Consider the following 14508-nt stretch of genomic DNA (forward strand, 5'->3'; position numbering starts at 1 on the left):
TGCAAACTGCCAGTGTTGTGTGATTTTGTTCCAGTGACAATTATCAGGCAACCCTTCTTCATCTATTTGGCTACAACCAGTAGGTGTTGTGTCACTCGATCAGTCCTGACAGACACAGCTACTGTGAACCTGCAGCATCAGTTTTAGGTTAACTCATTCATATAAGATTTCATGGCTTCTAATCCACTTTGCAACACGCTCATCAAATTATCTTACAAGCTTTCTCTCAGTCTATATTTAACTTGCAATTCCAGAGTAATGCAATATCTGGCACATAGAGGGAGACAGAGCACATGTATTCATGTTTCATGTATTCACTCAAACCAGCCTTTTTTATTGTCTTTCTTTATCTTGACAGAATGAGAATATCAGGGGCAGGGAACAGGGGTTTTTGTGCTGTGACGTCCAAACTGTAAAGTCACTGGCTGCCAAAACTGAGACTAGTAGGCTATATATACAGTATATACATGCATGTTAGTCAGCATGACTTTACAAAGTATGTGACTGTAATAGAGACTCAGCCCAGGAAAGGAAAAACAACATTCATGACAATTGTTATAAGGCTACGTCACTGTATTACTATGAGTAGAAATTAGCTGTAAACACACTTCATGGGAATACCAGCAACATAGGAAATACACCATTACACTGTACTCATTAGATTTGCCTTAGCATCTAAGTCTGCATCTGTTTACACTCAGACTGACTTTGTGCGAAACATTATACTTTGAGTCGCTCCAGTCAAACTTGGTTTGTTGACATTAGGAAAAAACTATTTTAATTTGCATTCTTTATAAATAAGCAACATTCAACACTTAGAAAGAAAAACAATCATGAGGAAGAGCATTTTTCTGATTCCCTAGATATGCAAGACTTCAAGTTGAACCATAATTGTTTACATCTTTCATAAACCAATCTGTTGTTTTTTGGTTCTGTCTTTTCTTCTTTTTTTCCCACTTTGGTTGTTTTCCAAAGCTGGCCTGGCCTCTGTAAAGTGTCCGCACCATTCTTGTTATGGTACTTAAAGGTTCCACTGTGTCTGTCAAGAGCTCGAAAACAACATGACTGGCATCAGAATATTAGATTACTAATAAATTCTTGTCAGGAACACTGTGCAGCAAATTAGGACTGCATGGCCAATAACACTAACTGTTACCATTTCCTGGGAGACAAACAGAAAGTGTAGTGTATGTCTGCCCCAATAACACCCAGAAATAAAATACCAAGATCTTACGATTTGTGCCCCCTCATAAGCTCTGTACCCTCCTGTGTGCTGGGTTAGTGTGAGTCCACAATAGAGAGGAATTTTGTATACAGTTTTTTGACCTTTGAGTCAAGTGCTAAGCGAGTTAATTTATTCAGATGGTGATGATACAGCAATGAAAAGGCGATGTTGAAAGGGGTGCATGGGTCAAAGCAAGGTCACTTGTACCTTGCGAACTATGCAAAAAACAAAAACACAAGAAGAGAAACATGCAAGTGTTGAATTCTGAGTGTGATATGATTATAAATAATCGTAATGAAAAACACTGCAGTTTTCCGTCCAATACAGTTTAATATCAGCCCTCAGAACCACAAATTATGAGGCCCATCAAAGTGTTTTTTTTCTCTGGTCTTGTGAGATTAATTGTATCCTCCTCTTCTGACATCATGGGTTGGCTTGTTTACTCCTCCTTTAGACACAGCGGTGATGGAACTGGAGTCTTCTTTGAAATAGAAGTAATAAGTTGATGATAGTACTACTCCTGGCTCATTATTGGATAACTTACCCCATGTGCTTTCTAAAAACGTGCTCAAGGAACATGTTGCACAAAATGGTAAAGTAATTGCAACATCTTACGGTCTTTTATAGCTTATGCAATAGAGGCATTATAAGCTTCGGTATATACAGTATGTAGGATGTTGCATAACAAGTGTATTTTTTCCACCAACTGCTATTGATTTATTTTTTCCAAAAATATTTCAAAACAACTTCTTGAAAAAAGTAATCATCTCTCTGAGGAAACTCCCCTCCCTGCCCCTCAGAGGGCGCCTATACTGTACAACCATTTCTCAGAATCCCTCTGGCAGCTGGAAGCTCAGTGATAAAATTCAATAACCAGGACTTAACAATCAGAGCCTTTCCATTTATCCATCCTTCAACTCAGATTGTCCAGCTCTTTACACAATGAAGCTTTTATCAGCCATAAGACATAAGCATCCTAAGGTATCAATCTAATTCTTATTGAGCCCATAAGTGGATGAGAACAAGAGGTTCAAGGCAGAGAAGAGGTGCACTGAACAAGACTGGAGGTGTTTAACTCTCTTTTTGCCTTTATGTATAAAAATGTGCCCTTTCTGAAATAGTCTCTTTTTTTCTACCCCAGATTCACAGAACTGTTCAAATACTATGCTTTTTTGTATAATGTGTTTGTATATAATGTCAGTGCAGAAGACCCTCTCTGTTGAGTATTTTTTGACAGACATGGGGCTTAAATAATTTTGCCACTCAAAGAAAGATATCATTATATTATTATTATTTTTGTGATATTTTCCAGATCCTTTTTCTTTCAAATGTGTGTCCCTAGCAGGGCTCTCTATACATATACACATACATATACAAATTAGGGCTGTCACAAGATTAGATTTTCATGATACGATTATTTTTCCCAAAAAGGATTCACAATAACAATATTATTGTGATATCGATAGAAACTTTTAAGTTATAATAATAGTAATAATAATGCTATCAGTTAAATTCATTTTGAATTGTATTTATTGTGTGTCTCTTTTGTAGCAAATTAATTAGATTCAAATGTGAGTGTGGGGCGGTGGAGAGAGAGTCAGTCACCATAACTGTACAGAGGCGTACAAAAAGAACAATTACACTTAATGGACAGTGAAAAGGGACCCAAATGAACTGACACAATATCAAGTAATTCATTTTTTAAATATCATGGTTATCATCAATACTGGTGCATCAAAACTCCCCTAATACAAACATACAGTCACCTACGGTATACAGCATACTCACTACGGTTCTTATTGCCATGGTGACTTTTCAGTGAAATGATAATTGTTGGTGTATACAAATGTTGAGGAAAAAATAGTATAGTATACTTATTGTATGTTTCCCTGATTTTACCTGTTTACCTCAGCTTGAATGCAGTTGGCTCCTAGGCTGTGGGCTGGTGTTCATCTGAAAGCCACCAAAAACAACTGGAACCCAGCGGTGAGCTCTTTACTGTAACATGCCTGCTATGGCTGCCGATAAGACAGCTATTTCCCTGTGAACACACACAGAGCAACACATACAAATACCAGCATGACTGGTGTTGGATCTTGTTGTTTCTTTCATGAATTTAAATCCTGCCGTTTGTTGTTGATGTTCTGCCTGGTGTTTGTCATTAGCAGAATGCACATCAATGAATGAAGTCAGTGTGGTGCCCAAGAGTCTGTCAAGCCTATAACTGAAGTACGCCACGTGCCGGAGTGTGCATGCGTGTGAGTGTCTGTGTCTGTGTGTGTCTTTGAGGCAAATTTAGTTCCTTGTGACTAGTCCATTAGAGATCCATAAAAAGCCAGGAATCTTTTTATAGGCTGGATGCAAAGAAGACGTGACTCATCTGACTCATCAGGGGTTATGCTGCCCCCAACACACACACACACACACACACACACACACACACACAAACATGCAATTGAAAGCCTTTTTCCCCAGACAGGGAGGCAGATTGTTGACTGAAGGGTCTGAGGCAGAATGTTTCTGTGTATAAATCCTCTGGTGAACAGTGAACAGATCTTACACAAATATCCACACCATGTAATATTGATAATGTATACATCATATCATGTTTATGTTTCTATTGAAATACACATCCATATATTCAGGTATGTCATAAGATTTGTGGAACATATTATTAGTGAGAATATTTAGATATTTTAAGTGAAATTTGTTTTTCACGCAAAAGTATTTGCCTACTGTTGAAATATATCTAATGAATTCTATTTTGAAATGTGTATGTGATAATAGTTCTCTCCACTAAACTAACTTGTATTTAAAGTTTTTTCTGATATTTGATAAACTTTAGTAACAAAACAAAACAATTTTCTTTGTTAAATCTGCAGTGATTTGCAAAATGAACCCCAATAAAACTAATGTCATTGTTACAAATATTTTACCCTTGTTTACAAGGCCATAACTGAATTACCACAGTGGTCAGAGGCCTGCATCTCTTTTTGATGTGAGACTTTAAAGTTCAGTCCACCAGGATTATTCAAAATGCTCTCTAAACAACTTTTGTGTCAGAGAAACATGGTTCTGAATAAAAAACTAAAATCAGTTTTAGACAGCAATCAAAAGCTAAGCAGGGCAAATAAAAAAGCATTACCTCCATCCAACCACCTGCTGCCCCATTTTTTAATCTTTGCCCTCAAGCAAGACGCAAATAACAGCCAGTTGTATCACGACGATGTCCAGTGGACAGTCTTTATGTTTATGTAACTGTTCCTGTTTCTGCCCCAAATCCTCAAAAATGGGTTCTTCATCATGTTGTCCAGTTTAATACAAGCTGAAATGCTTGTTCTGGATAAAGATATCTTCATATCTACTCTATTTATCATAGCATTCACGTATGTCTTACCATTAAATGAAGCTTCCAACCAATGCCGTGTCGCTCAGGCTAAACAATGTGAGCATGCTGCCTTAATCTGCAAGACTATATTCACATTGACCTTCGAACTGGATATTATCTTTAAATCTTTTGAGACTCTTGTATTAAAAACCAAATCCATCAGCTATACATTGCTTTGTCCGAGACTCTCACCATTCCACCTTGTGGTAGTCTAAAGAACACCTGGCCTTTACTCAAAACTTTAAAAAGAAATTGGAGAATTCAGTTTGATTCTGTTTTACTTCTTATTACCAAAACTACAGTCAAAGGTCTACACCCTGGTTTACTGAAGAAACACTTGCCCTTTATAAGCCTATGGGAGGTGAAAATGCAGATGGCGAAAATCTAACCAATTTACTAACATCATAGCTGCTCTCCTGTAATGGTTCATGAGTTTTGAGACTTTCTCTGCCATGACATAGACAAGATTTGATACCAAATTACTTCCTCATCTCGGGCTTTTTCTGCACAACCAGTTGGGCATTACATTGTATCCCAGACGGTCTCTGTTTTTAACATATTTTGAGGCTATATCTCTGCAGCCATTGTTGGCGTTGGCTTCAAAACCTGCCACCTGTCTCTTCGACCCTCTGCCAGCACCTTCCAAAGATCTCTGGCCAGTTTTGGGATCTACAATCCTAAACATTGTTAATTTATCACTTACAACTGGCACCATCCCCACTAGCTTTAAAAATGCTGTGGTTTACTGGTTTACTTGATCTCAGAGAGGCTTTTGACATTATAGATCATGGTATACTCCCAGACTGACTAGAATTTGATGTCTCTGGCCTGGCATTCACATGGTTAAAGTCTTACTTTGGTGAAAGGACACAGTGTTTCCCACACTACATCAATATTTTATAGTATGAAATATGGAGTGCCTCAGGGCTCTGTAATTGTCCCTCTGCTTTTTGCTCTTTTTATTTAATCTCATGCAGTCATGAAATTAATTTTCATTGTTACACTGATGATACTCAGTTGTATCTTCCTATAAAAGCTCATGGCTCATCTAAGATGATAGAATTAGAGGCCTGCTTACCTGCTGTGAAAAGTTGGATGTCAAAAAATGTCCTGCCCCTAAATTCAGATAAGACTCAGATGCTATGGCCCGACATAGACAAAAGTTTGATCATTTGACAACAAGTCTCGAAAACTGGGTGATTTTTTTGAGGTATGACCGCCAAGAACCTTGGTGTTAAATTTGATCATATCCTCTCTTTTGCTCAGCATATTAAAGACATCACCAAGATTGCATTTTTCACCTACATAATATAGCTAAAATTCTGTCTTTTCTGTCTATGGCTGACCTTAATTCACTCTTTTGTGTCATCCAGACTGGATTATTGTAACATTTTTGTTTTCAAGAGGAGGTCATGTGGCTCAGGTCATATGAGTTAGTGGCACTTGAAAGTGGCTCAATGTCCATCCACATCATATTTTATAATATAATGCTGTCATCCTGATTGTCCATATGTGAATCTGCTTTGTTGCTCAGTTCTGAACACACAACATCTATGGGTGTTGTATGCTTTACAGATTGTTACAGATTCTTTATCCCCTTGCTGCAAATTTGCAATTTGTGATATTGGGGTATATGAATAAAATTTGATTTGACTTGACATCACATTTGCTGTACACAAAGCCTCGGGTGACAAGCTTCCTAAAACAGGTGGTCCTGTGATCTCAGCTTAGAACTGTGCACACACACACAAATACATACACATACCAGTAAACATGTGCAAAGCTCTCATATGCATGTCAAATTATCTGAATGATGCACACTACATGCTTTAAATGATAAGGTCCAACCAGTTTGTAACAGCTCCACAGTATGATGATTTCCATTTTCAGAAAGCATCATTCGTTTTGGCAGATTTACCAAAATTACACAGGGTGACTATGCTCACTTACACTGAGTCATTTTTAGAAACAGCACGTCTTGAAAAAAACAAAAACAAAAAAAACCTCTGTCTCTTTTCCTCCCCCCGTTTTTCTGTTTTGTTTTCCCTTCGTCTCCTCTTTTTTTCTCTCTCACTCACTTTCACCACCCCCCTTTCTCCTTCTGTTTCTTTGTCCTCCCTTTTTTCTCTCTTCCCTCTTTCTCTGCCTCTGTTTTTCTCTCTCCATCAATACAGTTGGCCAATGACAGTGCTGGCGGTGAGGAAATGGATGGTGTGTCTATTTTTAGAACCAGGGAAGGAGGGCAAACTAAAAGTAAGAGAGCGAGAGAGAGAGAGAGGGAGAGGGAGGGATGTGAGGAGAAGATAAATCTGCATTCTGCCACTGCCTCTGGTCAGAGACAGTTGGAGCTACAAGGAGAAACAGCATCACTGGCTGGAAACACAGTATCATACATTTTTTTTAAAACAACAACATCCAGCTGCACAAAGCCTGCACACTGATATTTGAGATTGCAAGAGCAGAGGAAAGAAGGAAGGACTCGACAAAGACCATCTGTAAGCAGGTGAGTGTGAAAGCAAATTGTGCAGAAAACCTTACATAATTACTGATAATGCATGAGGCGAAAATACACACGCTGCCTGTTCTGTGCTTCAGCCCAGAGCTGCTGCTGTGGAACCATTTTTAGCTGCTGTATACCGAAGGTGTGGTCTAAATTTAGCTATGGTTACACCTTGGAAGAAACAGGGAGAGGCTGGTATTTTGGCTTGAGCTATTTTTGGCATGGAGGTTGAGACAAAAATATATTGTGGGCAACACTCAGGGTTGCAACAATATGGGGTTACATAAGAAAATATAGGCTGACACATTCTGTGGCTTTACACGACTGAGAAGGCATTTAAAATAGACATCTATTTATGTTGCTGCTCCTTGCTGGGATTGTTTGTATATTGGGCTGTTTACACTGCCACTCCAAAGTAAGCAAAGGATGGTGTCTGAAATAGGGAAAAGGAGAGACAGGAGGAGGAGAGGAAGGCTTATATGTGAATTAAATTTGATTGCTACAATATAAGGGGCAATGTCCAGATGATTGGAAAAACACAAACATAAAGCACTCTTGAAAACCACCACTATGCTTCAAAAAAACAATATTTCATCTATGACTTGGTTACAAAACAGAGTAAATCCTCAATTATAAGTCTCAGAAATGCTGGTAAATCAAATTATGTTTTCTTGGATGGATAGCAAAAAACTTTGAAATATATAATGCTTTCTAAGATGACTTCAATTTGATCAGTAAAACCATGTCCAGCTTTTGTGTTTAAATCTGCTTTTGAAAGGAAATGCCCAAAAGACTGCCAAACCCAAAACAATTGAATGCAAAAATCACTTTCCTGCTGTTCATTGCTCTATGTGCTCCCAAACATTTGACATTGAGGTCTTCATTGTAATCATGACCTCTTTCTTCCTCGTCTTCCAGCTATGCGTCCGCGGTCCAGACTGCTGTCCAAGAGAAGACTCCTGCTGCCTACAATCAGAGAGGGCACCGAGGAGACAGTGAGGGATCTGAATGAGGCCAACGCACTCCTCATCGCCGGCCACAGCCAGTCTGTCTCCTCAGAGGACTACTTCCTCTCCATCTGCCACCTGGCTCACCCCACCTTCCCCACCAGAGATGTTTCCCCTGACAACATACACACACGGCAGCTGGATGCTGTGCACCAGAGGCTGAGGCTGTCACGGCACAGTGGGACTACATCAACCGCCTTTGAATTCAACCCCACAGAGGAGGCACAAGCCATAGATGTACAGCAGGGAGAGGAGAAAGAACTGGGTTGCGAGCTGATGTTTGGCAACTCTGACCCTTTGGAGTATCTTTACGGACAACAGAACAACCTTTCGGGAGGTGTGAGGAGGGTGTTTGTTGAGGGAAGGTTTACAAGGCAACACGGGAGTAAATGGGAGGGCCAGGCTCGCACCAGAGCACACAGCATCCCCCGTGCTTCAAGTCCAGATCTCCCACGGCAGCGCAAGAGCAGCTGCCCTGAGTTGGACACCAGCACTAACACTTTAGCTCCAAATATCTCTCCAAAACACAGCTTATCCAGGTTGGAGGCTGGGAGAGGGAGCCCAGCAGTAAGAGGAGCAGAGGGGGAGAGACAGAAACCAACCGTCAAACAATCCCTCATCTCCCAGTGGATCTCTGACTGCAGGTCAGCGTGGAGGGAGGCGCGTGTACGAGCCTGTATGCTGCCCGCCATTGCTGAGATTTAGGGCACAAATGGACAGACATTGTGACAGAAGACATTCCTCAATAAAGTATCCTGGTCTTTCTCTGTCAGTGCATGAGACATTGGCATTAGCAGATATGTAGAAGTCTATTATGCATATATACAACAGGGATACAAATAAATACACAGTTGAAAACACACAGAGGCAAATAAATATTGTCATGTCTGTAATGTTATATCAATGTCAATATTTGCACCCTGTATGCTGGTGATCATACAAAATCATTAAAATGGACAAATCTGCAAAATCTTTTTATATCTTTCTGTGTTCTGTGAACTGAGTATGAATGAATAAACCAATCTTTTGATACTCTCAGCCAAACTCTGTGATCAGTGTTTTTTGTTTTTTTTCCCGAGCTACAATCTGTGTTTTCTTGCATGTATAAACCCTTGGAAAATGAACTCCACTCTCAGCTCCGCTGGTGCCAGGCACTGGAGTTTCTATGGTAACTGTCGTGGGATCGTGAGCTGGTAAACACTAGTGTGAGGAAGCAAAGGCTGAGTGAGGATGACACTGCTGAACCTAAACACACAAGATGGTCATCTGTTGTTTCACTGCTACAACAGATTCGCCTGCAAGTCACAAGAAAAAAAGCAGGAAAACTGCAACTGCAACATTCACATTAATTCATTTCAATGTTACAAACTAATAAGATTTTATTCAACTGTAGAAAAATAAAAATAGAAAAACACAAACCAACACAAAGCAAACCTTAGATACAGTTTTGTTACAGTTTTGAAACACTAGAGGGCAGGGTTATACCATTCATGCCTCATGATAATACTTTACATAATCAACCCATCACACATTTTATAACCTCAAATCTCTCATAAGTAGTGCAATCCTTTGCAGTACTAATGATAATGAAGTAACTCTAGGTGTGTAGTAATTTTCAACCTGACAGTTAAGGATTTAACAACCAAAATTAATTGGCACCTATACGTTTTGGACCTCCCTTCTATCCTTTTGTAATGAGAGTGTAAACGAACGTGCAGAGCCTGCTGAATGTATATTTTTAACACTGACATTGGTCAGGTCATGGGTAAAGGGTTCGTTCATCAAAAAACAACATATTTTATCAGTCACCTGTATTAGTGTCACTTATACTTCAATTCAGAAAACAATATCTCAATATGACGCACTGTAAATATAGTTACATCTCTTGTTCAGTTGTTTTTCAAATGAGGATTTTATATGAAAGCATGTGACAGCCACCTCCCACCCCAACTGGTGGATGTTTGTTTCATCTCATACCCCTCTCCCCCCTACACTTCCTGTCTGTATCTCTGCTACAAAATGCCACAAAAAAGAAAAAAAAAATCTTCTGTACTTTGACTTCAGAAAGTTGTTGTTTGAATGCAGGAGTTTTACTGATAATGGAGTCCTCTTACATTTGTACTTCCACCACTGATTTTGTGTACTGTACTTGTAACCTTCTCACACCGTTCACTTCGTGTTTTGTCAGAGCTTGTCACTCATTGAAGAGATAATTTTTCAAATGAAAAGTGTGATTTGAATCTGAATGAACAAGTTTCTGCTGAAGAAATAGTACCAGATTGTTCTCAATGTGTTTTAGAGATTATCCAGACCAAGGACACGAAAGTGATGTTGCTATCAAATATAGTTTTTTCAGTGTTGTGAGTACCATAAACTAAATTAATTTCATCGTCACTGTATTGGAGGTGAAATGAATTTGATCCATCAGCGCTTATAGAGCTCCTTCTTCTCCTAGTTTACATTTTGGCCTATACTGGAGTTGCTGCAACACGGGATTATTACCAACATTTTGGGTGCTCTCACAGTTGGTTTTACCAGATACACAGTCTTAGTTAATTCTGGCTTAATAGTTGGCTTGTTTAATTGTCTGACCAGACAGGTTCTTTACCTAGTCTGACTTTATTCAATGTCCCCATGTTGCCTTGGCCCCACATCTCAGCAGCTACTTTGGTAGCACAAAAAATGAATTACCGAATAACAACCAAGTTGTAATAAATCTGAATTGTTCTGTAAATCAGCTAATGAGAAACACGTTGGTTGACACAGACACATGGGCATGAACTCAAAGAAACGATGGAACAACATAAACATCGATGGTTCCAGGAAGAGAAAACCACCTTCACTGACTTCACAAGACATGTGCACCCACATCGACTCACAATTCTGTCTTTCTTTCACACTTATCTCAGCACATCCGGATGAAAGGCTGTTGTAACCTAGCCAGTCAAAGCATATATTATATAGATTATCAAATATATCAAGATTTTTAATACTTTTTTTGATTAAAATTTCTAAAAATGAGGCATTATCAGAAAAATTAAAGTAACTGTCTTGATTTTTGTTGACTCCCCAGTTTGATTTCATTTTTGTTACTGACCTGCCCATGAGGTTAAAAATCATTCTTTTCTAATTACATATATTTATAAAACCTTTATCTTTACCTTTAGCTACACTGTATTTGAGAACAACTTGAAAACGGAATAATATTGGACCTTTAACGTATATGGAATAATCTTAAGAAGTGCAGCTTGAGGCTACCTGTACTTTACTTGTGTATTTCCATTTTATGCAACTTTCTATTTTTACTTCATTAAATTTCAGATTGAAATACTGTAATTTATACATTTATGGGGGGTGGGGGGACAAGTCCAAAAACACTAACTTTGTATTGCAGAACTTTTTGTTTGTCATTCCTCATTAATCATTGCACACACAACATTTATATTGGGACCCTTTACAGGCTGAGAACCACTGGATTAAACTGCTGAACTGTAATCCAGCTCGACCAGCTACAGCAATAAAATGCTATATACGAATTAATTAATCGATATTTACTCTCTGATCATCTAATAATCATTTTCCTGCAGAGTGAGTTTGACTGTCAGCCGGGGATCTTTGTTGAATGTCATACCCTTCTCTCTCTCTCCCCCCTTACACTTCCTGTCTGTAGCCTATGTCTGTTACTGCTGTTCAATAAATGCAAAAAAAAAGACAAAAAACAAACAAACAAAGAAACAAAAGAATGCAGGACTTTTGCTGATAATGGAATACTAATACGTTTATTTTTATTTCACCCCAGATTATTGATGATTATAAAAATTACTTTTCAAATGAAAAGAGAAGTGCAACCACACTAAGCTTTGCACCCAAAGTCTGCAGAGGAAGAGACTCTGCTTGCGTTATTAGTTCCTGTTGGCTCATGGTCACATTTTGTGGTACTTGCTGTTGGTGAAGAGATGTGCTACCTCACAAAAAGGAAACATGAATAATTAAAGAGAGTTATGGTTGGTAATCCCCTTGCACATTCAAACCCTCAATCACCCCACTCCACAGTAAATAGGGCAAATAGAAAAAAATAGCCTATTTTCCGTGAACCATGTGGTCATTCATGAACTGGACTGCAGTCACCTGTTTTTGTTCATGTGCATGTGAATGACAGAGCAAACTCTACTTTCCACTCTCCTTTCCCCAATAAGTGAAACCCATGAAATATTAACTGAAAGGATGTATAAAAAATTCAAGCTTGGTAAGTGCAGTCTGGCTGTACTGTGGCAACCAACGAATGATTTCTAAATCCCCCTGATAAGTCAACCAGAGAAATTCTACATTCATGACTCATATATTAACACAGTCACAGTCTTGTCTTGAAACAGGATTTAAAGTGTGTTATAAGCTAGATTTTGTGAGCGGACAAATCACGCTTGCTGACCGCCTGACCGTTGTCATTTAGTTTGTTCCATATGCTGTAATAGATGAAAGTCCCGGGCACTGCGCTTCATTGGCAGGGAAGACCCCTGTGTCTTAAATTAGCACAGCTGGGCTCTTTTTGTTGGCATGTCATGCAAAAGTAAATGTTTTTGACAAAACCAGAGGAAGATAGTAAAAGTTTTAACACTTTAACAATATGTATCTCTAATTATGATTATTTTTAAGATACACTGAATGATTACATGCTCCTTTTGTTCCTCATCCTTTCCAAAAAATCCACTGTTTAATCGTAACTTGCATTGTCACCATGCTTAATGGGTAGAACCACCCAGATTACAGTAAACCATACAGTATTTCCACACACTAGCAGTTTCCACGTGGACAGTTTTGATTTTAGCTACCCTGGTTTTTAGATATATGTCTCATATCTTCTGCCCAAAGAAGACAGAAATCTCAAAACCTGGGCAACTAAAATCAAAGCTATCAGCATGACTGCAGACAACTGTAGAGGTACAGTAAGTGTGAAAGCAATGTGAAAACACAACAATACAGCAGTCACATTCATCAGCCTTCTGTGTCCTTTATCAATGCCTTTACTGTTCCCTAATGCTCTCCATGGAATATAGTTTAGTACATTACAAGAAAGCAGGATTTTCAGTATAATTTCAATCATCTTCACACTTCATTTTCCTGTTGTTTCATACCAGCGGTATTCAGGGGCCAGAATACAAAAGAAAAGAGAAAAAAAATTGATAGAAGTTGACTTTGTCCAGAAAAGTGAAAGAGGACATAAAACTGAAACTCACAGCAAGACCAAGCTTTCTGATGAAACCAAGCATTTCCTTTCAAACCGGTGACATGACAAGAGGATATATGATAACAGATCTCTGTGATGGGGTGTTGATATCAAATACAGAATATGATAAGGAAATTAAGATAAGAATCTCTAAGATGAGGCCAACACTACTGATTTACTCTCACCACAAATGTCACAACAGTCTGAGTACCATGAATTACAATGGAAAGACATGAAGTCATGCCTTCATTTTTTTCCGAGCGCTCATACATTTGATTTTGTGCAATACACAAAGGTGTTAACCACAGATCAAAATACAACAGTGCATCTTGCAAAGATCACAACCTACACCTTGTGTTGCCATATATAAAATAATCAATACATATCTAAACTAGTTTGATTAAAAAAACAAAATCCAACTGGAAACTTTTTTACCATGTAAATCAGAAACATGAGAATGGCTCTCTGTGCACTGAAATATCAAATAGCTATTTCAAATTATTTATATTTATTTATATTTTACTTTATCTTCCTGGTCGTAGCAGAAGGGATATAACAGTATGCCAAATTAAAGAAATAATAATTTGTCACCCTTTTTTCTTCATTATGAGTCAGTTCAGTTATGTCTTTGCTTGATAACTTATGACTCCCCCATGAACCCAATTCACCCCAACAGAAAGACACAAATCTTATAGTTGTACTCATATAACTTTACTGTGTTACCTTTATGCTGCAAGTATAGGAAGAAAGGGGAGACAGAAAAGAAGCGACCTAAATGTCATCATGGGTTTTTTGGTTTTTTTTTTTATATAATCCATTTGTTTGGATCTTTGCACTTCATGGTATCAACATGAGAAAATGTGCAAAATGTCCACAAAGATTTGTTCATTAGTCACATGACTAGTTACACAAACAGTGTAGGTACAAGTTTGATGTAAAAGTTTTTTTCCCTTTTTTTTTTTTGCTTACAATTCTTTTTTAATTATATATTGTATCTAATGTATTTCTATAATCTAAGTTGTGGTCAAATCATACTAATATAGCCAAAGGAAAAGGAAAGGAGAATAAGTGATGAGGGGTTTTTTGTGGTTTCACTTTCCACTTGCAAAAAATTCCCTTGAAGGATGGGGTATGTGCTACAGTGTGTATTTAAAGCGAACCTCA

General features: G+C 38.3%; 1 protein-coding gene across 1 annotated transcript; it reads left to right on the top strand.

Moving 5' to 3' along the window:
- The first annotated feature begins 6820 nt into the window (after positions 1–6820).
- Positions 6821–9158, top strand: si:dkeyp-72g9.4 (uncharacterized). Its single transcript, XM_056383084.1, has 2 exons — positions 6821–7116; positions 8032–9158. The coding sequence occupies exon 2, from the start codon at positions 8034–8036 to the stop codon at positions 8823–8825; it is 792 nt and encodes a 263-aa protein (XP_056239059.1). The 5' UTR covers positions 6821–7116; positions 8032–8033; the 3' UTR covers positions 8826–9158.
- Positions 9159–14508: the final 5350 nt, after the last annotated feature.

The sequence above is a fragment of the Seriola aureovittata genome, chromosome 8 (assembly GCF_021018895.1).
Source record: "Seriola aureovittata isolate HTS-2021-v1 ecotype China chromosome 8, ASM2101889v1, whole genome shotgun sequence".
In the NCBI taxonomy this organism is placed as follows: domain Eukaryota; kingdom Metazoa; phylum Chordata; class Actinopteri; order Carangiformes; family Carangidae; genus Seriola; species Seriola aureovittata.

Excerpts from the sequence above, each read along its gene's own strand:
- si:dkeyp-72g9.4 (XM_056383084.1), top strand. The coding sequence starts at position 8,034 with ATGCGTCCGCGGTCCAGACTGCTGTCCAAGAGAAGACTCCTGCTGCCT.